At 45.9% G+C, this 24,368-nt stretch overlaps 1 protein-coding gene across 6 annotated transcripts in view; it reads right to left on the reverse strand.

Moving 5' to 3' along the window:
• Positions 1-16,394: 16,394 nt before the first annotated feature.
• LOC309584653 (protein FAM219A-like) overlaps positions 16,395-24,368 on the reverse strand; it is a gene marked incomplete at both ends in the record, with an annotated part of 391,875 nt that continues 383,901 nt past the window's right edge. For 2 of the 6 annotated variants that reach the window (XM_082300820.1, XM_082300821.1), the window contains 4 exons: positions 16,395-16,550; positions 17,753-17,807; positions 18,191-18,271; positions 22,994-23,088. In XM_082300820.1, the coding sequence (XP_082156946.1) occupies positions 16,395-16,550; positions 17,753-17,807; positions 18,191-18,271; positions 22,994-23,088 (387 nt within the window). Of the gene's footprint in view, positions 16,554-17,752; positions 17,808-18,190; positions 18,272-22,993; positions 23,097-24,368 lie in introns of all 6 variants that reach the window. The other 4 variants (XM_082300817.1, XM_082300818.1, XM_082300819.1 and 1 more) reach the window with 3 other exon arrangements.

Consider the following 24,368-nt stretch of genomic DNA (forward strand, 5'->3'; position numbering starts at 1 on the left):
TATTTACTCCTAATATGAAGACAATTGCCAACGTGAGACACAGACAAAAAAGATCTACTCTGCATCAATATGGACCAGATTGCAAAGATGATTTTACCCCATGGGGTTATGGAAAAAGGCTTGTAACATCTCTTCTTATGCCACCAGTCGCCTCAGTAGTTGCGTTAAAGCAGCTGGATTGGTTGGGATGTTGGCTGAGTAAACAATCTAATGCCACATCCCTTGCACTTAAGTGGCCTTTTAGAAGATGTCAAAAATGTGAGGCATACCACTTTGCAAAATAGAGCAGCCATTGATTTTCTTTTACTAGCCCATGGACATAGATGCAAAGACTTTGAGGGGATGTGCTGTATGAATCTGTCTGACCACTCAGAGTCTATTTATAAGAGCATACAACAACTTAAAGAGGGTGTGTCGAAAATAAGAATTGATGATGGAACTTGGCTGGATAATTTGTTTAGTGGATGGGGTTCAGCATCATGGGTAAAGAAATGTCTTACAACAGGCCTATACATTTTGGCAGTTATAGTAATAGTTCTCATAATGGTGCCATGTCTGTTTCAATGTGTACAGCGAATGATTGATAAATCCATCAAAGGAGTTTTTTAGGGCAGAAAGGAGGGGAAGATGTAGGAGACAGAGAAGTAGAAACTCCTGCAATTAAAGGAGGCTTTGATTTACAACCCTGGAATGTGGAAGGCATCTTTTCAGCTTTATACTGGCTAGCGCTTGTATTTCAATGCCTTAGAAAGCCCCGAGCAGCCTTGAGAGGTAGCAAGGGCGATCTAGCGCTTTGGTAGCTCTAAAATCGGTACCTGAATCAGCTGCAGAGCAAATACCATCAGCAGAAGCAAAGAGGGAGAAATATAGCTCCCTGCCCGCTCAATTCCCTGCAGTTAGAAGCTTTCAAACGAGACAGACAACCAGAGATGTTCGCAGGAAAGTCGCTGAGCTGAGTGAGAGCGTTTGCCTCCCCTCGACCATCTTTATTAGGAGAAGGGGAAAGGGGAGGACTGGCGGCGGACCCGGGGTGACCGGCCAATCAGACACTGCTGAAGAGTCTGAGTTACATTTGGCTTTGCCCGCGCTTGGAACAAAGGACCTCGGAGCACATGTCTTTGGGAGGGGGGAGGGGAAGCTCGGAACAGGCAGCAACAATTCCCTATTTTTTTTTCTTTAAAAGCTGGGTTGTAACTCTTAGCAACTTAAAAGTGCATAGAACAGTAACAAAACAACAGTGCAAAATATAATTGGAATCTATCGTCCCTACAACTCAACAGTACCTAGGATGCCTTTAAACTAGTTCCCCAGTCAAAACTCAGGGGTTTAGTTAGGACATCTATGGTATGGAGTATCAGGACGAAGATTTACAAAATACAGTGCAAAAACCTGAGTGCAAAACAGTGCAACTTAACTTAAGGGATTAACATAAAGATCTGCAGTAGGGCGTTTACATGAAGGTGCAAAATCAGGATTCTTTTTACGGCGTCTCTTCCAGGAGGCAGTTTTAACCTCCTTAACATTTGAGGAAGTGACATAAGGTTTTACCCACTTCCCTGGGATCCATCTCAGTCCTTGAGGGGTAGATACACTGGCATACCCAAGTCCCCAAGTTACAAGTTTGTACGGTACTTGGATTTTTTGAGTCTCTGGGTCCCGGATCAGGACTTCTGGATTTTCCTTCAGTTTCTGTCTCCTGGTGTTCTGGAAATGACGATAGATGGGAGGGTTTGGATCCTCAAAGGTGCCATTCAGGAAGTTTGTGGTAAACAGTGCTTTGCTGAGTCTGAGGACAGGTGAGTTGAGTTTGGTGGTCCCTGATTGTTGTAGCAGCATTCGCTTGAGGGTTTGATGGGCACGTTCAACAATGCCTTGTCCAGTTGGGGAGTGAGGAATACCTGTAACATGTCGAAATCCCCACTGCTGATGAAAGTTTTTAAACTCCTGGGAGGTGTAGGCAGGTCCATTATCAGTTTTTATCTCCTCAGGTATACCGAGCACAGCAAAAGCTTGGACAAGATGTTTTTCAACATCCTTAGCCTTTTCACCTGCATGTGCAGAGGCATACATAGCACCAGAGAAGGTATCAATAGAAACATGAACGTATTTCAATCTCCCAAATTCAGGGAAATGTGTGACGTCCATTTGCCACACTTCACCGCTATTAATGCCTCTGGGATTGACCCCCATGCCCAGTGATGGAAGCTGTAGCTTCTGGCAGTTGGGACATGTTGCCACTATTGCTTTTGCCTGTGTCCGCGACAGATGGAACATGCGGATAAGAGCAGGAATATTTTGATGGTACATGGCATGGCTCAATTTTGCTTGTTCAAAAACTTGGGGGAGCTTTGGTAAGTCGGCTGATAGAACTATGTCTGCTGGCATAGCCAGAGCATCAGCTCTACGATTACCTTCCGCAATAAATCCTGGCAGGTTTGTATGTGATCTCACATGCATGACAAAATAGGGATGCTCTCTGTGGGAAACCAGATAAATTAATTTTGACAGCAAATCATAAATTTTCTTGTCTGAGATTTCTTTTAGGAGAGCCTGCTCAGCTCTAACAGTTACTCCAGCTACATATGCTGAGTCTGTGACCAAATTAAAAGGTTCTTTGAACCTCTCAAATGCTCTAACAACAGCTGCTAATTCAGCTACTTGTGGTGATCCCTGTATTACCTCGATGTCAGATTCCCACTTTTGCATCTTTGGATTTTTCCATGTGATCACGGACTTTTTACTTTTTCCTGAGGCATCAGTAAAAACGGTAATCGCATCGAGGGGTTTTCTACTTTGAATCTCTCTAGGGATGAAAGAGAATGGCAGATTAAACATGTCATGTTTTGGGTAATGATTGGAGATTTGGCCTGAGTAACTATCTCATGCAAATTGTAAATTTATATTATTTTGGAGTAGGTGATCTAATGTGTCAGTTGTTACAGGTAAGTAGATGCATGCAAAGTCACATCCTGCCAGGGTGCGGAGCCTTGCTCTACCCTTCATGATAATTTTTGCCAGTAGTTCTTGTGGCTGTGTGATGGTTTTAGGAGGTTGGAGTGGAAGGAATACCCATTCAATTATGATGAGGGGTTCCTTCTGCTCTTTGTCCCACTGAAATATGAGGCCATGAAAGCGTGGTACCTTCCCTAGAATGACAAGCTTAAAGGGTAGGGAGGGCTGATACCTGTGTGCTTGTCTGGTGGAAATGAGCTCTTGCATCTTTTTGAGAGACTGCCTTGCCTCTTCTGTCAGGGATCTAGGGGATGCTGGACCGCCTTCCCCTTTTAACAGGTTTGCAAGAGGAGCTACATCCTCTGTGGTGAGTCCTAACCAGGACCTTAGATAGGTCAGTGTCCCACAGATCTGTTGCACTTCCTCTAGTGTTTTTGGGTTATTATTAATGGTGACAGGTGTTGGGGTGATAGAGGTTTCTGTGATTTTGAGTCCGAGGTATTTCCAAGGGCTTGTTCTCTGCATTTTTTCAGGTTGTAATTCAAAGCCCTTGGCCTCTAGGGCCTCAATCACCATGTTAAGTGTCTGCTCGAGATACTGATTATTGGGAGCACACACCAGCACATCATCCATGTAATGCAGGATGATGGCTTTCTCTGCTTTGGCACGGATGGGAGATAGAATTTTAGCAATATACTCTTGGCAGAGAGTTGGGGAATTTTTCATACCTTGGGGAATCACAAGCCAATGATAACATTCCATGGGAGTTTCACGATTAAGGGATGGTACAGAAAATGCAAATCGGGGGGCATCTGCAGGGTGGAGTGGAATATGAAAGAAGCAATCTTTAATGTCAAGAACAGCTAAATGCCAATGTTGTGGGAGCATTGAAGGTGATGGCATACCTGGTTGAAGGGGTCCCATGTCTTCAATAACCTTATTAACTTCTCTAAGATCTTGGAGTAGCCTATATTTGTTCTTTCCCGGTTTTTGTATTACAAACATGGGTGTGTTCCATGGGCTGTTAGTTGGAACTATATTTCCTTTAGCCAATTGTTCAGCTACTAATGTTTTGAGTGCCTCTAAGTTTTCTTTTTTTAGCGACCACTGGTTAATCCAAATGGGTTCATCTGTTTTCCAAGTTAATTTCTGTGGGTGGCACTCTGCTTCAGTGGCCTGCAAGGGAAAATTTTGATGTCTAGGGGTGATATCCATTTTTGTTCCCCACTGAGACATGGCATCCCTTCCCCACAGGGTGGTGTCTAGGACATACAGACGAAGTGTCGCTATTTGTCCTTCAGGACCTTCAATTTGGATGGTCTGTTTGGATTGCTTTGCAATTTGGGTACCTCCAATCCCTTGTATGATGCCCTGAGATTGCAATTCCCATTGCGTAGGCCACTTATCAAATGGAATGACAGACACATCAGCACCTGTTTCTAACATTCCCATTATACTGATTTTATGTGATTTGTGATGGAGCTTATATTCCATTACAGGTTTATCGTTTCCCAAAACCTCAGTCCAACAGATGGCTGGGATATGACCATCTGTGGGCAGGTATTTGGGCAGTGGAAAGGCCTGTGCAATGACTTGACCCTTTGGCATAAAGTACGGTGGATATACACATGGTACCATTAGGTTAGAACACCCGTTCTGATCCATTTTCATGAGTGTGGGTGTAACGTCTATCCCAGCAGGGGTTTCCTGAGTGTCCCCAATAACAAAAAGGTATGTAAATTCTGGCATGTGGTCCACATTCTGGAATGAAATGGGTATTACAGTCTGTTTGTTGTTGTTGAAATGGTGTGCTTTATCACAGGTTACCTTAAACCTGAGTCCAGAAGTCCAAGTTGCTTTGTCTGCAGCCCTATTTATGTCTGAACGCGGAGCTGTTAGGACGCGTTGAGTCACTAGTTTCCCTGCTGTTGACCTGGGGAAACAGTCTTTGGAGAGTTTTTATCAGCAGTTATAATCGCTCTGCAATTGCGAGCTACATGTCCCTTTTTCTGACAACGATAGCATACAAAGTTACCGCGCGATTGAGTTTCTCCTGTACCTGTAACATTCTCTACAACTTCCCCAACCATCCCCACTTTTTTCAAAAAGGGATCAGCTGTGTTCAGCTGCACCTTCTTCGTACAGACTTCGAGGATGGATTCAACAGTAGGAGGAGGATACAGCGGGAGAGTGAGAATGACTTGTTTGCAAGCATCATTTGTATTAACTTGGAGAAGTTCGAGTAGGAGCGCTTGTTGGAGGTCAGGATTAGGGACCTAGGAAGAGACAGCTTCGTACAAACGGTTATAAAAGTGAATAATATTTTCATTTGGCAATTGCTTGATGGTGGTATAATGAGAATTAGGAGTTTGAGATGGTAATAATGTTAAGGCCTTTTCAGCAGCATGTGTGATTTCAGTAAGAACTGGACAAGGGATAAACATTGCTTGTTTTTGAGGATTTGCCATATTATTGTCACCAGATAAAAGGTCTAATGTGATGTAATTGTTTTCAAAATCCAGGTAATTATCTGGAGTTTGCCACAAAATTTTCAATAAATCAGATAAAATTATTTTCCATTGCTTTTTCCACATCATAAAACCACCAGGTGTGAGAAGAGTTTGCATTAATGTAAGTAAATCATGAGGTACAAGTAAGTGAGTTGCAAAAGTAGCACTTAAAAGGCTCTTAAAATAATTACTCTGCATTCCAAACTCCTTAATTGCCTTGCACAAATCCTTAATATCAGAATACGAAAGGGGTTTCCAGTCGGGGTTCGCTCCATTGCTAGTACAAGAGAGTGTAGTAGAAGCATTTGGAGTTACTTCCTGGTAGGCATGGGTTCCCGGATTCAGAGGGGCAGTTACAGGATTGTGGGAACCTGGGGCTGGACAATGGGAAGCAGGGGCGGGGAGTGGAGGGGCAGGGGTGGGGAGTGGAGGCGGGGACACGGCCGGAGGAGGGGAGGGGTTGGGGGCGGGGTTGTGGGAGGCAGGGGTGGTATTTGAGTCATGGGAGGGAACAGAGGGAGGGGTGAAACACGACGCTGTGGGGGCGGGATTGGGGGCGGGGTCAGGTTGTGACGCAGGAGTGGGAGGGGATGGGGACAAGAAGGGATTTGTGGGGTGGGGGAGAAAGGGATTGTGGGAGGTGTAGTTTGGAGAGGAAGGAACATTGCGTCCGCCATTACTGGAGACAAACAAACTCGGAGAAAAGCGGTTGGGGGGAGGGTTTTTTTCCCGGGCTGCGAGCACGTGGCAATGGCTGTCCCTGGGAACAACGAGATCAGGGGAGAAGGGGTTTTTACGCGCGCTTGAAACATGAGGGCTAGAAACTGGGGAAAAGGGAGTGGAGAAAAGGGGTTGGGAAGGTCCTGGGACGGGCTCCGGATTCCCATCCAAGGCAGGGTGCTGAGGAAACACGGGTGAGCCAGGAGGACGATAGCTCTCCTGTACTGAGAAGCAGTCTGCTCTAGCTGTGTTTTCCAGCGTAGGGGAAGAGGGGTCCGGGACACAGGGGTTGGAAGAGGGTATAAGGGAATTAACAGGGGGGTTTTGCAGTGGCTTTTCATGTACTGCCTTTTTCTCCGGTAAAGTATAACTTAGTAACAGGAGAGGAAAGAATTTTGAAACTGTTTCATCTCCTGCACGCCTAAGAGAGGAGAGTTTTCTCCCCACCTTATCCCAAAATTCAGCAGATCTTATGTCTTCGGAGGTCAGATTAGGAAAGTACTGAAAAAGCCATTGTACAAAAGACTGAACTAGACTTTTAGGGTATTTACGCCCAGTTAAAGAAAGGTAACTTTGAACTTGGTGGTATATTTCTCTATGGTGTGCAGAAACTTCAGATCCCATTATGAATGCACACCAAACCTCAACCCCTTACTCGCCAAAAAGGAGGAAAAAATAGAGAAAGTTTACACCGGCACCAGCTTAAGACAGGAGCCCCTAAACCAGCAGGGAAATACTCACCAGAATTCTGGATTTACCACAGGAAAGCAGGTCCGGAGAAAAAAACACGCGAGAAGGGTCTTCTGCTTTCCAGCCGTTCCCTCGCCACGTGGTGTGGGGGAGGGTACAGGCTGAGGCTCTGGGCTCGATGTTACACAAAAAGTAACACCTCGCCACACAGAGCTGGCAGAGCAGGACGTGCAGAGCTAACTCCAGCAGACACACAGCTGCCAGGACACCCTGAAAGTCTCTCAGAACCGGAGTTCAGAGATAGCACCTTGGGCGCCAAATGTGGAAGGTATCTTTTCAGCTTTATACCGGCTAGTGCTTGTATTTCAATGCCTTAGAAAGCCCCGAGCAGCCTTGAGAGGTAGCAAGGGCGATCTAGCGCTTTGGTAGCTCTAAAATCGGTACCTGAATCAGCTGCAGAGCAAATACCATCAGCAGAAGCAAAGAGGGAGAAATATAGCTCCCTGCCCGCTCAATTCCCTGCAGTTAGAAGCTTTCAAACGAGACAGACAACCAGAGATGTTCGCAGGAAAGTCGCTGAGCTGAGTGAGAGCGCTTGCCTCCCCTCGACCATCTTTATTAGGAGAAGGGGAAAGGGGAGGACTGGCGGCGGACCCGGGGTGACCGGCCAATCAGACACTGCTGAAGAGTCTGAGTTACATTTGGCTTTGCCCGCGCTTGGAACAAAGGACCTCGGAGCACATGTCTTTGGGAGGGGGGAGGGGAAGCTCGGAACAGGCAGCAACACTGGAAGAAACTAGGTCTGGCTTAATTGACAGAGATTTGTGGACTTTAAGCAAAAGGATTACAAACTTGTGTTCCTATCATTATAAGTAAAATTGTACACTGGGTGTTTTGGTGAAGGGTTTTAAAATATAATAGTGTGGTTTTATATAGTTTAAGTTAAGAATGTAGATGGTATAAAAGAGACATCTGTGTGTACGTGACATGAGAAGTTATTGGTCAAGACATAGCTGCATTGCAGTGAGAAGTGCCACAGGTGATAGGTCATTAATCTAAAACAAAGTGTCGTTTTAAGTATCTATTGGATTAGAAAGTTATAAATTACAATGTAACCCTAAATCTTGTGACTAGTCGCCATTACTCGGAGGTGTTGTAAAATCTCACGCCTCGACTGATGCGTTTGTTATTTTAAACAATAAATTCTTGTAGTTGCATAGTCCCATCCCTTAAAGTTGTTTTCCTCCGACACGTGAAGCGCAGAAAACGGACAGGGTAGAAACTCCAAGGTTTCCTCCTTGTTCCAGTTTGGCCAAATATAGAAATATATCCTCTGAGAGAAGGCACAACCACCCCTCCCCCACCAGGTTTGGGAAAAAAAAAATTCCTCAAAGGAAAGTGAAAGAGATAAAAGCTATTTATTTAACAAACACACAGGAAAAGGACAACAATGCTAAATAATAAAACCTCTCACTCTGCGGAGAGAAACCTGGGGAAATTTCAGAGTCCTTCTGTAGATCTCTCTCTCCCCCTCCTTGGAGCTGGGACGGGGTGGTGGGCCCACCTCCAGGGCCAAGGCCTTGGTGGAAAGTCCTCCCAATGTATTCTGATGTTGAAACAGTCCAGCAGAGAGAAAAGGAAAAAAATGAAGTCCCAGGAAAACAAAAGTTCAACTCTCCGGAGGAAAAGGAGCTGGGGGAAAAAAAACTGCTGAAAGCTGTCTGGAAAGAAAAGCAAGCCGGGTGCTTCCCTTCCCTCTCGCTCTCCTCCCACAGTTGAAAAAAAAAAGTCTCTATCTCTGTGTGACCTTGAACAAGCTGAAAACTGCTTTGAAAAAGTTTTGCTCAGTTTTTCCTCCCCCCTCTCAGGCTCAGTTTAAAGGCATAGAAAGGCACAAAAATTATTTTCTGGGCATAGGGCAGCGATATGGGATACACATCATAAAGTCACCCCAAGACAGGCAGCCAAGCAGAAACCCTGTTCTGGCTTGGCTTGTCACATAGTACCAACTCAGAGACCTGCTCTGCTCGAGGCTTCAGCCTTCTGAGGGTTGTGAGAAGCCCAATCCCTCTGCTGTCACATTTTTGGAGATGATGGGTGAAGACCCATGTCTATCTTGGCTGGGTGGATGCCAACCCATTCCCCTGAAGGGCTGCCAAGCCCTGCTCTGTTGAGAGGAATGGTGGGGCTGGGCAGCCAGGCAAACGTGATTAGTGTGCCATTGAAATGAAGAAAACAAGTTGCTTTTGAATTTCACATCCTGCTGGTCTCTGTTGAGCCAGGGTCAGGCTCTCCTTCAGTCCTGTCCCCTCCTGGGAGCCAGGGAAGGCTGGGTGGGAAGGGTGGATGTGACACATGAGGAGATGAGAGACACCAACAGAAATGCGGGTGAATCTAAAATTTATTCAGAAGCGCTCAGTATATATATCTCTACACCTAAAGGCTAATTTTAGCTACAGGCTTACAAGCTTAATCACAGTTCTACAATAAATCTTTCCTTTTGACATCTTCTATTATTCTCTCCAGTTATGGTCAGTAGAGCGCAAAGAGCGTACTGTTCTATGTTGAAGTAGAAACAGTGACTTGTTCATCCAGTTCTGAGGCATGGGTTGGCTGCCAGTGCTGCTGTTGGCACTGGTGCCATTGCTCTCTGTTTAACTCCTTCCTGCTAACATGCCTCAAGGCAACATTTGTTACCCCAACAGGTGGACACGGATGTCAGTGATGCCTACCCCCTCTCCACCCCCATGGCCTCAGGGCCATCTGGGGCACAGATCTGGGGAGTATCACTCTGCAGAGGGATAGGGTTTGAATCTCTTGATTGGGGAGGATTCACCCTGCACTAGGTCAGCTTCCAGCATGAGACAACTGCATGAGGTTCAATAAGGTGAAGTGTGGGGTCCTGCACCTGGGCCACAGCAACTGCATGCAACAATACAGGCATGGGGAAAAGTGACTTGAGAGCTGTTTGGCAGAAAGGGACTTGGGGATGCTGGTTGACAGCTGGCTCAATATGAGCCAGCAGTGTGCCCAGATGGCCAAGAAGGCCAATGGTATCTTGGCCTGTGTCAAGGATAGTGGAACCAGCAGGACTAGGGAAGTGATCATCCCTCTGTACTCAGCATTGTTGAGTCCACACCTTGAGTACTGCCTTCAGTGCCTTTAAAAAGGACATTGAGGCACTGAAGCATGTCCATAGAAGGGCAACACTTGTGAAGGGACTAGAAAATATGAGGAATGGCTGAGGGACCTGGGGTTGTTCAGTCTTGAAAAGAGGATGCTCACGAGGGACCTCATGTACAACTCTCTACAACTACCTGAAAGGAGGCTGTAGTGAGGTGGGGGCTGGTCTCTTTTGCCGTGCCTACAATAAGAGGACAAGAGGAAATGGCCTTAAGATGAGACAGGGGCGATTCAGATTAGATATTAGAAAATTTTTTTCACTGTTCGGATGGTCAGGCATTGAAATAGCTTGCCCAGAGAGGTGGTGGAGTCACCATCCCTGGAGGTGTTTAAGAGGCATCTGGATCTGGCGCTGGGTCATGTGGTTTAGGGGTTACAGTGATAGCGTTGGGTTGACAGTTGGACTGGATGATCTTAAGTGTCTTCCAACCTTGATGATTCTATGGTTCTATGAGCCAGTGGCTCCCAGTGGCTATTCCCTGTTCCTAGCAGTCCCTGGCATTTCCAGCTGCTGATGTTGGCCTCTAAAATCAGTGCTCGGCTCTAGTGCCAATAGCTTTAAGGAGCAGAATGGCTGCAAGGCTGGAGAAAAGGTTATTTCACCCACTGATGTTGTATAGATGCAGCACCTCCTTCTGCTTCTGTCACTGTTGGGAGGAGAGGCATAGCCTAGATGCAGGGGATGGGTCCTGCTGCCATGAGGAGAAGCCTTCCCAAATGCTGGCTGGGGACTGGCTGGCCCTGGCAGGTTTAACTGTGCCGTACAGCACAGCTCCACACCAGCAGCTTCTACTGGACCCAAGCAACTAGTATTTGCCATGGCATGAAGACTAGTACCCCCTGATTTCAGTATCCGCGATTGCTGGGGGCTCAGATGAGATGGTGTGGTTCATACTCTCTCACCACAGTTCGCTCCAATGACAGTCTGGCAGGCTGGTTTTCATATGTATGCTTTTTAATATTAATTCCGTTACACTATACACAACCAGTAACAATGATAAATATTGCAATGGAAATGTTTAAAAAAATTATACATATTTCATGTTTTTTAAATCCCCCACTGTTTAAAATAAATTAATGCATAAAACAGATGGTAGAAAAAAGAAAACCCAAAACAAACCACAGCACGATCTATTTAAGGCAATACTCTACATGGATGGGAACAGAAGTACAACAGTGTGCTACATGTTCTGAACAGGAAAAAAGAAACACCCCCCCCTGCCCTATACAAGATGCAGATTGATGTTTCAAGAGTGAAAAGTCTCCCAAACCTAGATAATAAAACCAATGGCCAAGTTAAGTGCAGCATTAATACACTGTGCATGTCAAATGATTAACAGGTTCCTTACATGAACTAAGGTCAAGCTACAACAAATTTATCTTCCTAATTAAAGGGTTATTCAGATCAAACCCTATATTTAACTGTACTTCGCATTTGGCTGTTTCAGCTATGTTTCACTATATGCAAAGACAGATGAAAATTAGTCTCCCGCTCTGACATTTACAGAAAGGTTGTGAGGTCTCCTCTCCTCCTGAAAGATATTTCCATTAAATACATCCAAAAAGGATCTTGGTTTTGGTGACCCCTAAATGCCTTCCGCCATTGTCTCCGCTGAGGCACTGGACACCACACAGGGAAAGGAGACCTGGGAAGTATTTGGGTTGATTTTTATCCAAGCTAAGGGCATGAAATGCAAGTGCAGATTTGATCCGAACTCTGAGGAGTGCTATTTCCCTGTCTGCCAGAAATGGCTCTCTGGAGCCTGCTGAAAGCACTTTGCCAACATGGGAAAAACCCAGCCTGTATCCAGGCTCTGGATACAGACATGGTGTCTGCCATTAAGGTTGGTGTGAGGCTCCATACCTGTCTGGACAGCAAATTAACCCATTATTAATGCAGCCCAGAACTTGGTCACTGGAAGGTGGACAATAATCATAATACCAAAAAATCCCACTCTCCCTCAAAAAGGAAAAGAAAAGGGACAGTAGCTACTTCCTTCTGGTCTCTCCCAAAGGATCCCAATCAGTTGCCACCTATGCAAGATTGGCAGCACCAGATCTCACCAGCATTGACACGGTACATTCACAGTAAGGTTCATGTATGTAAGGTGCTGCCAGGGGGCAAAGAAGTTACTTGGGACATGGTTGGAGCCTCCTGTACTGCCCTGCTAGAGTGCGTGGGGAGGAAGGTATGGTACACGAGGAAAGAAACCCAAGCAGAGTTACTAAAAATTTAGATTTGCGATGGCCAACAACTGTCTGGGCTGCCTTGGGATTGGGTGGGAGAGGGGAGTGCAGAACTGGGCTGAGAGTCACTTTTGATGTAACTGCCTCTGATGCTCATTAGTGCATGAGGGAGGGGGAAGATGATAGCTGCTTTGAGAAAAGAGGAGTGGAAGGAGGACGTACAATATAACAAAGCTTGCGACTAGCCACTGGACATGGATACCGACGTTTACCTGTGACAACTAGCTATCCTTCTATTGTCACTGCTGCTTCTCCCCCTTCATGGTCTAATTCTTCTTCAGTTGGAAAGCTGGGGCTGTTTGACATGATGGTCAGCACTGATTCTCCCATCCCAGTTCCCACAACACATGGGGACTCAACTACAGGATGTACAATGAGGTCTGGAGGTCACATCTTAGACACAGACCAACTGCATGCAAGTGGTGTCTGCTTTCAGAACCCTTCAGAAAGCTATTTAATGTTAGCTCATTTCCTTCTTTATTAAACTGAAAGTTCAATAACCCTTGTGGAAGCAGTAAAAATGGTTAAATATGTGCAAAAAAGGGGAGAATAAAATTTTTCTAAATTTTCTTCCCTGCAAAGACTTCATCTTTCTCTCTGCACAACTACAGCCCTACCAGTGCATCTCACAGCACTCTGCCACAGCATGGTGAGGACACAGCTGACTGGCTTTCCAACTGTGCCTCTGCTGTGGGTTTCCAGTCTATTTGTACATGGGCTTATAGGCCTGGGACCTGGTGCTTGAGTCTCAGATCTCCCACAGTGCTGAGCCTGGGAGGATGAAAGCAGCTGGCTCACACCAAGGTTTTACATTAGCTTAGCTAACCCTCAGCCCCACTGCCTTCAGGTGGGTGAAGAGAAACCCCAGCCTGCTCTGTCTCAATCACCATCACAGATGTTGGATGTCCTGCTGGTTTGATGGTTGCCTTGTATTTGTCTCAAGACAGAGGCAGCTACAAGCCAAACACAGCTGCTATCCTAGCTTTTCCGTGCAAAAAACTGAGCCCAGAAATCAGTGAGATGGGGATGGAGATGAAGGTGATAAAAACCAGAAGGGCTGTTGTGAAGAGAGCTTGTCCAAGTTTTCCAGCTCTCTCAGTGGGTTTATCTTACATCTCCCAAAAAGCTTCACATCTAGATTATGTGAGCTTGAGGAAGGTGGGTAACAGATGGAGAAGGTGGAGTTGCAGCTCTTTTGGGACTAGTGCAGAAGGGAAAATGCAGCCCAGGTAAGAGAGCAGTTCTTCCTGGTGAGCTCATCCGGGGCAGCTGGATGGGCAACCGTGGAAGAAATGCTGCTCTGGGAGGACAAACATCTCAGCAGATAGGAGCACTTATCTCAGCATGGCCTTTTCTTTTCTTGGTGCCTACTTTGCTGGTTTGCAGTGACATTTGAGACAGTCACATTTTAATGAGACTTCTTTTGCACCTTCCGCTCCCTGATGCAATCCTACCGTCTGTATCACCATTTGTTACTTGGAATGACTCCACAGTCCAGGCACAACTGGTGAGATGGGTTCCTTCCAGGAGCAAATCCATCTTTTACTGGAGCAGCTTTTTACAGAAAGACAAAGGCTTAGTCACCACTAGTTTCTCCTGGCAGCTAGGTCTGGGAAGCAATGGGAAGAGCTGCTCTCCACAGGCACCAGGGAAAGATGCAACTTGTCCTGCTGGTGCCCATGTTGCTCTACAACACTCAGAAAGAGTGCAACTGGGATAGTGAATGATGGTGGGAGGGAAGAGAGCATCGAATGGCTCCTTTGGGATATTCCCATGGCAGTTTCATGCTCTTACTTTTAGCATCCATGTAATGATCTGAGGGTATAAACTGGCACTTTTGCCTGGGCTCTCCTTTTACCATTCTCCCTTAAAGCTCACACAGGGTATGGCCACTATTACCTAGAATGAAGCAGGCTTTGTCACCTGGCTGCTGCTTAGCTCAGCAAGCACAGGCTGCATGTGCCAATGTAAATATACCCTGGCTTTGACCTCTACCACCCTTCAGAGCTGACTCTTCACATGACCCTATTTCTACTTCTCACGTTTCAAAAGAACCATCTGCATAAATGGGCAGTGCCACAGGGCAAACTTGGCTAGGTTGAGCCTAAAGGGAAGGCATGGAAAAGTGCTCATTTTAAGGTGCTTTTCTCTTCTAGAACATGGCATCCTTGTCACTTCCTTTCAAGGCTTTCCTGTGTAAGGGATTGTTCCAAACCTTGAACCACATCTCATCAGACAAACCCGCATCTGTTACAGAGCTGCACAAGCCCTGTAGCAGAAGGGTCAGCAACTCAGCATAGAGGAAGAGGTTGTGATTTGGGATTACCTATGCAAGATTAATGCCAGACTGAGCGGGTGCAGGTTTCTCAAAGGGGCTGGCATCTGTATTTTAAGTCCTTGTTGCCCTCCTAAGTTCCTTAACTTCATTAGCAGTGGATGGTGCTGTTGTGCCACCAAATATTTTTACACATTCTTTCTGGCATCATGCAGACTGAGAAGTCAGTTGTGCAAGAGTCAGCTGCCAAATGTGTGGGAAACATCCTTGCCAAACATCTGCTTCCAAAGTTGTTTAATCTCTTTACTAACCTCCTCTCTGCAGCCTTCTGACACATGTATGCAACATCAGAAAATGGTAAAGAGAGGGAAAGCAGGGTTGTGCTGCTTTTCTTTGTAGTACTTTGAAAATACATGCAAAACTTCTATAGAATGCTTTTTGCATCTTGCTTGCAGAGCTATCCTATCAGTGGTGTCCACCACATACTTGGCAACATCCATGCAGATGGATGCAGGGTGCTGGTAGCATCTTGGGAAGGCAGCTTTCTCCGTGCTGCAGAAGGGAATGGATATCAAGAGGGGATGTGACTTGTCTGAGGTTAGAGAAAACATGTAGTATGTGCCAACAGCAGTCTGACACCACCACAGACACCTTCAGCATTAATAAATCTCTCAGCCTCATAATCTGAAGGTTGTGAGTTTGGTCCTCACATGGGGCACCATTTGACACTTTACCGTGTCGTAAATCTAGTCCTCCGGATGGGAGAGAATTCTAGTTGTTGTCTGACTGTTGGTAATTTTTTCCAAGGTTTGAAGCTAAAACAGTGTTGTTCAGGGGGGTAAGAACCCTTAAAAACAGGCAGAGAAATATTCTCGGCACTCTGGGTTCCTACACATGGGCACCAAGAGATGCAGTGTCAAGACAATATCAACAGCCAAGCTCTGTGAAAATGTGCTTTCTTCAACTAGTTTTTCTGGCACTGACCTTCAGACTGAACAGTTATAGCTCTGTCTTGTGCAGGACTCATTTTTTCTTAGCTGAACACACTAAGATTTCTGAAAGCACATGGGTCTCACAGGAATGAAGTATTGGCTGAAGTCAGTATACATGGCTGGACTGAACTCAGGAGTATGATATTCTCAGGCAAAGACTGAATCCCTGAAGAGCATGGATAGACTGCAGATTGAATCCAATGTGTTTGGTGATAATTTAATGTGGAGCTAAGAACAGAGTGCATTGGATATGTGACACAACAGCTCTAACTAGTACTGACTCAGTGTCATGCTAGTCCTGACTAGCCTTGCCATAAGAAAGGATGCCTTGCTCTGTTCCTATTTCTGTGTCCCAGTTATGGTATAATTATAGCTATGCAAATGTATCAGGTTTAGTGAATCAATTAAGAACTGACCTTCTCCCACAGGTAAAACCCTCTGACACCTCAGACTCACCCCTGATCTTGTAGATGGATTGGTTTCAGTGGGCAGCAGTAACTGCAGCTCCATCTGACCCTTCCCATTCTGGAACAGACACCTTACAAAACATCTCCAGTGCCTAAACAAACCAAGGAGGTATCTCTGGACCCCTCTGCATTTGCTCTCCAGACCAGTCAGTTTTGCCAGGCAATGCCTGGCACTTTGAGCAACTTGTCTTTTGTTTTACCATAGTTTAAAATAACTTATTAACCAATCATAAAATTAATTTTTTTGTTTCTTCTGGCTCCATGAACACAAAGAGGTGCACGTCCTACCATAGGAGGAAGCGATGACTTAAGTTTTACAGTTATAGTGGAAAGCACTGATCACAGCCTGCTGGCCTCACTACTGGATGTGACAGGCGGTGGAGGAGGTGGCTTGGCAACACAGGCAGGTGGGGTTGACGGATTTAGGGGGGATTAGGTCGAGGTCCTCATCATCTGGGATCTCATCTAACCGGTACCCATCCTTTAGCAGCTGGATGTTCAAGTCTTGGTTGATCTGCTACAGACAAACAGACAAACACTTGAGACTTCTTCCTTCTGATGGTTGGAAGAGGAAAGAAGTCCCTTATTCCGGAATATATTTCCCTATCATTAGCAGCTGTCCCATCAATGAAAGAGTCCCAGTTTTTGACCACAGGTGAGGGCTGCCTTCTGTTTTTAAAACTTCTTCCAGAATAGTAATATCTAGAGTGAGATATTCCAGAGTAGCAAATTGATACAGTATTTTATTCTGGAATAATCTTTCCATAAAGATAAGTTCTCATTTAAAGTAATGTAATAATGATGATAATAAACTGACTGGCAGCTGGGCAGTCCCTCCTTTCAGTTTGGGGCACTGTAGCAGCTGAAAGGTGGTGAAGCTTCTTGGCTTTTTGTAATCTCAAATTCAAGTGCTGTCTAGCCGGATATGGGTGAACAACATTTCATCAGGGCCCAGAGATGGCCCAGATCAGCTGATCTGGTCCCTGCTCTTGGACATTTCTCTGCATTTCAGAGGTATTTTTCCAAGGAAGGGATACAAAGAGGAAGAGTTCCCATGGCTTGTGTGCATAATGGCTGTTCAGCACCTTGGATGTAAAATCAGATCCTGCAGAAGCAGTACCTGGAGTTTGAACAACTAATTCACAAGAGACCTTGGGAATATATTCAGAAACAATGCAAAGGGATTAACAAACCAGAGCTTCCCTGCCTTTTCTCTTTGAAAGGGCAAAAGTTCATATCTGCAAGTCCTCCCTAGAATTTCTGGTGCTCCAAGTAAACATGCACTGGGTGACCCTGACTCTCACATGAACTGGAAATCACAGCACACCCTCAGATCCTTTATTTGTGTCCTTGGCATGCATACAGTTTCTGATCTGCTGTGACAGACAAGTTGATGCATTTGCACCACGTGGGCCAACACTGCATGACTGAGCAGAACTGGGAAAAGCTTAAGTGAAGCCAAAGGTATCTGTGAAAACAGCCAATGGGCAGATCTGTGTCTGTGGCATGGAAGTGTGGGGATGGAGCCAACTGGATCACCAGGAAAGACAGAAATATGACACAGTTTCTGCCATGGCCCCTTCCAGGCTCAGAGTCTACACCACTGGTAAATTCCTTGTGGAACTGTTTCTGGCAGCACAAGGCCATTCTAAGTTCTTTCTGGCTGTTCAACTATTAGCATTCATGGCAAGGATGGCAGGAAAGAGTATAACTCACCTCAGCCGATGAGTATCCTGAGGAGGAATATCTGGACATGTCAAAGTCATCATCACTGCAGGGAATGACAAGATGCAGCAAAGAAGGAAACAACAATTAGAGACCTGTATTCCCTGGTTAGCCCTATCTTTCTTGTGTCATGAAGCTGTACTTCATCCACAGAGAAATTACATCAAGAAAGTCTGGAGAGACCAACTTTCATCTGTAACCCTGAGACCTTTCCATCAAAGTGTTCTTTACTCACATCTTTTCCTACTTGTTTACACACACAGACTTGTTACAGCATATGCTGAAGTGCACAGCAAGGAAGAATGCAAGTGGCCCACAAGAGCAGTTTCAGCAGGAATTAGCTTCAGTGCTGCACTATAGCATGAAAATTTGCTTGCACTGTTATATATATATAAATATATAAAAAAATCTTATTAACCCTTTGCATACCTGTCTGTATCCAGGGCTACCAGTGGCTTTTCATCTGGACTCTGATCTAATGACGAATAGCCTTTATTGGGAATGACAAGCCTGAAATAATTAAATGTTGTCCGTTAACCACACAGTAAAGCTCAGTACCACACATAGTCTAGAGCAAAGCCATATGATAGTTGGCTTTCTCTGTTTCAGTTATGTTTTGGGGAGGGCTCATAAGGTGTATCCCATAATCATTTGTACCGGGAATTGCCACTGTCCCCCCTCATCATCGTTCCCCCCCTCCCCCCCCCTCCTTCGGGGTTTGGGGGACATCGCGAGAGATGTAAGCTCAGCCAGGACCCTGAGGGGAGATGGGGGTGGGGCTGGGTTGTCTCTTCCCTTCTGGTTCAGGGATCAAGGAGAGCGGCCGCGTGGGTGGCTGAGTGTGTGTATCTGGCTGGGGGTATTGCTACATTGTAACTTGGCACTAGGATTGGATCTGCCTGCCTTCACCATTTCTGCCGGTGGTGGTACCGAGACCGATTGCTGCCCGATCGGATCTGCCTGCCTTCACTACTCTTGCCCGCTGCCAGGGGGGGTACCTAAACCGATTGCTGCCTGTGAGTTTACAAAAGGAGCAATTTCCTCTCTTCCCCTTCGTCTGAACCTCCACCACCACCTGAGGAGGTTGCCGAACTCCAGTAGAGTGCCCCCTGAAGCCGCAGGGGAATCATCACACCTTCCCTGCCTCGCTGGAGCCTGCTAGCACCCTCTGCCAGCTGCAAGGGAGTCACTGCAGCTGTCGCCTCACCGGAGCCACCAGCGCCCCCTGCCGGTTGTGGTCGTAACTACACCAAAGGGGAAATCACTTGACAGGTGGGAAAAGGCTGTTATTGGGTTCTCTTTTTTTTTTTGTGTGTGTTGTTGCTGTTGTTGTTGTTTGTTTGTCTTTAGATATATATGTATATATATCTATTTTCTAGTAAAGAACTGTTATTCCTTTTCCCATACTTTTGCCTGGAAGCCCCATCATTTCGAAGTTATAGTAATTTGGAGGGAGGGGGTCATGTTTCCATTCCAGGAAGGTTCCCGCCTTCCTTGGCAGACATCTGGGTTTTTTAAACCAAGACAACTTCCTTGCAAGTCCTCCCTTATCAACGAAGACATTTAAATGGATGCAATTCAGAGGAAGCAGGCTGTGTCTCTGGATAGTTCAGAGCAGTTTCACAGGGATGAACACTGGACATGCATTGAGAACACACTCCTCCCTGGAAGAAAAAACAGTTGGGACACTCCACACTTCATTCTGGTGAACCTGATCACTAGCACTGCTTGTTATATCAGATTGCTCATTTTTTCCTCTAGCAATTCTTTTTTTTCCTCTAGCAATGAGTACATGACACTAGCAATAAATAAATGTGAGAAGGAAGCTAGGGGAAGGCAGAGGCTTGGTGCTCCTACTATTCTTCTATTGAAAATCAGAGATTTGGTCTTTCTGCATGAGCTTCTACACAGCACCCCACAACACAGCACTTTTGAGGTCTCACTCCTAAATTTAGTAATATGAGGAATTTGACCTGGTGGGTGCAGCGCAAAAGTCCACTCAGACTAGCTCTTTTAAAATTCTATTATTTTATAGACTTTTACTTCACCAGAAGTATTACAAAAGCTGATGATGACTTTGCACCTCTAATTACTCTATCGAGTTTGTGTGTTGAAATACAGGCTTCAGAGCTTTTACAGTAAGGAAAATACATTAATTCAGTGGAATCCACTGCACAACAGTTCTTTCATCCACAAAACTGAACATGAGTGAACAAAACATTATTGGGGATCTAGGAGGAGAGCCCTTTGTGGTGCTATTTAATCAGTTTTAAAAAATCACTACATCTTTTTCTTGAGAAATGTCTTTTTTCATAACACAGAACTTCAATTTTTCTGCAACAGACAAAAACGGTGTCTTTGCCCTCAATCTAAATCTTTCCTTTGCATCCTGATTGTTCTTATGCTTGCTTCCCACTGTCCTTGGAACAAAGCCAGATTGCAGTCAGAGCTGCTTTCATCTGCAGGTGTCCTAGTATGAGATTCTTGTCTTGGTGCTTTTGATCACTTAACATAAAATATGTTATGACAAAATCTGAGATAAGGTTATCCTCAGAGCAGGCTACAGTATCTGTGCAGAAGTGGTGCAGATGGTGTTGTGGACTCTGCCTGTGTTACCAGATGATAAATGGCCTACACCTAGTGAGCTAACACAATGCTTGTTCTCCAAAAACTACTGGCCTATAGAAACTGCACAATGTCCATTGTGCAAGAAGGAGAACTGGAAGTTCACCAGCCTCAGTGTCCTGCCAACTCAGCCAGGTTACCTGGAACATTGGGGCCTACAACCACCAGGGACCACCAGAGAGACCCCCAGGACAGAATGCATGTGTAAAGGGGGGGGGGGGGGGGAATATGTTAATGATTTCAGGGAAATGATTATCCTATGTATGTTTAGTCCAGGACAATCAATGAATATGTATGTAGAATACAGTATATAAACATTCCTGTACTCAGCATGCACAGCTTTTGGGAGGAGCTATCCCCCCCATGCATTCAGTGAATAAAGAATGCCTGCTTCTTAATGCTACACTGGTGTTAAGGAGTTTTTTATTTTACCGAATTTTTGGTAACACCTGCGCTCATAGTGAGTATGCCAGCAACACCCCGACCTTGTTCGCATATTATTTGCTCTTAGGGAGACTGATTGTGTTATGGATTCAGAACCTTTTACCTCTAAGGCTGGCTGTGCCCCTGACCCACAGGATCGAATAGTGAAGGCTACCTGATACTAGAAGCTGGATGTAAGAAATTAATACAGAAAATACAGAAAAAAAAGCCTTGGGAAAGGAGGAGAAGGTGAAGTAGAGACTAGGAGAGGCAATGTGGTTTGCTTGAATGAAGGAAAACATTTGATGAGAAGAGCAGAACTGTTAAAAAAGTGGAAATGACTTGAGCTTATTCTCCTCCCGCAGAGACCAGAGGAAGCCAACAGTTTAGACTTTTAAGAACTACCATAACCTGAACATTTTGCAGAGTATCCCACTGGAATATATCCCATTTTTTCTGCAGCCATTATCTTGTGAAAAGTTGCTTGAACAAGCTTGTGATATTTCTGCCTTCCTGGGGTTCCCTGTTTGTGGCAAAACAGACAAAACCATTCTGAAGTATTACTAGGGCTATGCTTGTGGTGCTGCTTGGCTCTCAAAAAGCCAAGGGAGCTGGAAGATGAAGAGACGGGCCAGTGAGACCCTGTGCCAGACACATCCCAGCCATGTGGGAACAATGGAGCTTGGCTACATCTGCTACTAAAGCAATGACTGCAAACCTCTGTTTTGCAGATCCCAAGGGATGCTTCTAAAAGCTGCATGAAAAGTAACTAAGAAAAGCAAGTCTACTGCCAGCAGGCTCTGCTTGGCAGTGGAGGCATCCACATGTCCTCTGAACAGTGCTCAGGTGTACACAAATGGACTGAACTGACTGTTCAAAAGTTCTTGTTGATGGGTGTCATTGCTCAGTCCTTCCCCACCCAAATCACTCTTTTCATTGGCAGCTCAGAAAGAGCAGCCTCTCCAAGCAGAAGTCACTAATTTTACAAGTAGGCACCTGTACTTATCCCATCTTCTCTCCATTACCATCTTCCTTCACTAATTTCAGTGTTTCTAAAATTCTCAAGCAGCAAATCTTCTACTACTCCTCTTGGGAAACTAGTGTTCAGCCTATTGCTAAAAAACCAGTTTTTTCCAGCTTGTCTTTGGAAGACAAGAAGCATGGAAAAGCCAGCTGAGAGCATCTGCCCAATTTCTTGCTGCCACCAAGGGTCTGGCTCCTTTGTATGATCTCAACAACCAAACAGAGCAGTGAGCAATGCAGTGTGTTCCAACAACATCACAGGGGCTTACAAATAAAACTTGACAAAGTCCTAGCACGATTTATGACTACTATTGTGGAGTTTGGGAATTAATTCATTAACAGAGAGGCTCTGATCTGCAGTTCCTGTTCTACTTAATATATGGTAATTCAAGCAACTTTATCATATTCTGCTGTCATTCTAAGTGAGGTCCTCTACTAAAAACTGCAAAGCGTATAATCCTGTGGACTCGGGGGGCTTCCTTCCTCCTGAATGCAGGTATATGATACACTGGTGTACTGAAGCTTACATGGAAACAATAGAAACACTCTAAATGAAAGTATTCATCCAATAACATCTTTTTTTTACAGCAATTTGTGGCACTGTCTGATACTGTCATACAGAGATGTGCCAAAGCAGCTCCAGCAAAGTATGGCCATGCTGTTTCAAGTGAGGAGGAGGTATATAGCAAAGCACACAGAGATGAATTGTTCACAAGCCTTTTTTAAGTCAATAATTATGAAGAAGGGGTCATCATCAAAAAGGAACAGGGGAACTACTGAGATAAAAACAGCCAAAGCAGAATGACGTTCTAAACCAGTTTGTGTTACATGAAGCAGCATCATACGCTCTCCTGCTGTCAGGATTAGGAGACTACCCAGAACATGTAAAACAGTCATATCAAACTCCTAATTTCAACCAAGCTGGGCTACCTCTGCCTTCTTCAGGCTGCATTGTCACCAATCCTGAGCCCAGCTGTCCCTGCATCTCCCCAGGGGATGGGATGCAACACAGCATTTGGGCCTGTCAGCTCCGGGAAGGGTCATCACTACTCTCACAGTGTTTGGCAGTAGGCAAATAGCAATGAACATCATCCTTGACCATCCTAAGGTCATTAGGGATTGCAGCTTAGAGCACAGAGGAGTGCTTTTCCAGTCCTTTACCTTGTTCGTGCCACCACATTGTTCTTCTTGGGCTGCTGATTAACTGGGCTTCCCATGTTGCCGTTCTTCAGGGAGCTCTTCTGAGTCAGCTCCCTCTGCTTCTCTGCACATAGGATACAAAGGGGGAAAGCAAAATTAGGGCAACAGCCTGGTTGGCCACCATACAGCTGCAGAAACCCAGATTTGATAGCAGCAAAAGGCATAGCATGATTAATAGCAACAGACATGACCTCTCCATCCCTCAGGAAAGGACACTGTAAAGACTGGATGAGCTGTGTCCCATTGTCTCCAAGGTCACCAAAGGCTAAAGCTAACATACCCTCTGTATTGGGTCTGACTGAGGCAAAGTTCACAGCCCTCACAGTGCTGAGCTTTGCATTAGTAGCAGGATGGGTGTTGATAATGGGCCAGTGTTGTGGCTACTGCTGAGCAGTGCTGTGCCTCTGACATTGCTTCCCCCATCAAAAGGATAGGAGTGGGCAAGATCCTGGGAGGGGACACAACCGGGCCAGCTTGTGGGAATGTGTCTTGTTTGGTTCAGTCCGGGTCTCCCCTTTGGGTTTCGTGTTAATGTACCATCCCAGTTTATACCCTCCTGGTTTCGTGTTCATAACCCTGCTTTCTCTATTTGTCTCCTCCCAGACCCCTGCCAATCGCTCCGGCACCCCTCCCAAGCTTCTAGAAAGTTCTGGCAGGGGCGTCGAGTGATTGGTCTTGGGGGGAGGATCCCTCCCTTCCTTTCCCAAGATAGGTTCCCTTGTGTGTCCCTCATCCGGCAGACCCGTCCTTCTCCTTCCCTGATTCGATGCCGTTGTCATCCCTCCCCTGTCGCCACCCCCCCATAAAACCCCTGGCAGGCGCGTTCAGGGTTGCTCATTGCTGGACACCCCTGGGGGGCGAGGTCCCCTGTTCGGAGACACAATAAACCTTCCGGATTTCATCCACAATTGAGCCTGCCTCCTTCTTCCACCACCTGCCTCTATTGCCACGGTCCTGTGGAAGGCCTCTGGTCTCCCGGATGCTGGCCCCCGCAGCCTGCTGCGTCCAGAGCTGACCGGGCAAAGTGGGAACTGCTCCAAAAAGGACGCAGAGGCAGCTTGGCGCCCATCGCGGGGCCCCCGCTTCCACCGGACCCCACGGAAGGGACTGATTGGACTTCCAAGTGCGTCCTTGGGACGTCAAGCTACCCCAGTTGTAGCAGGCTCCGTTTTAGTTGGCTGCGCTCCTGGGGAGGAGGACGGTAGCTCCGCCAGCGCCAGCAGAGTCGTCCTCGGTGGAAATCGGGACGCCTGGAGCTTGCCTGGACACCAGCAGGTAAGTATTTCCCCGGGGGAGGAACTTACCGTAAAGCCTTTCGAGGCAGTTCCCGCGTGCG

This window comes from Coloeus monedula, assembly GCF_965178545.1.
Source record: "Coloeus monedula genome assembly, chromosome: W".
Taxonomy (NCBI): domain Eukaryota; kingdom Metazoa; phylum Chordata; class Aves; order Passeriformes; family Corvidae; genus Coloeus; species Coloeus monedula.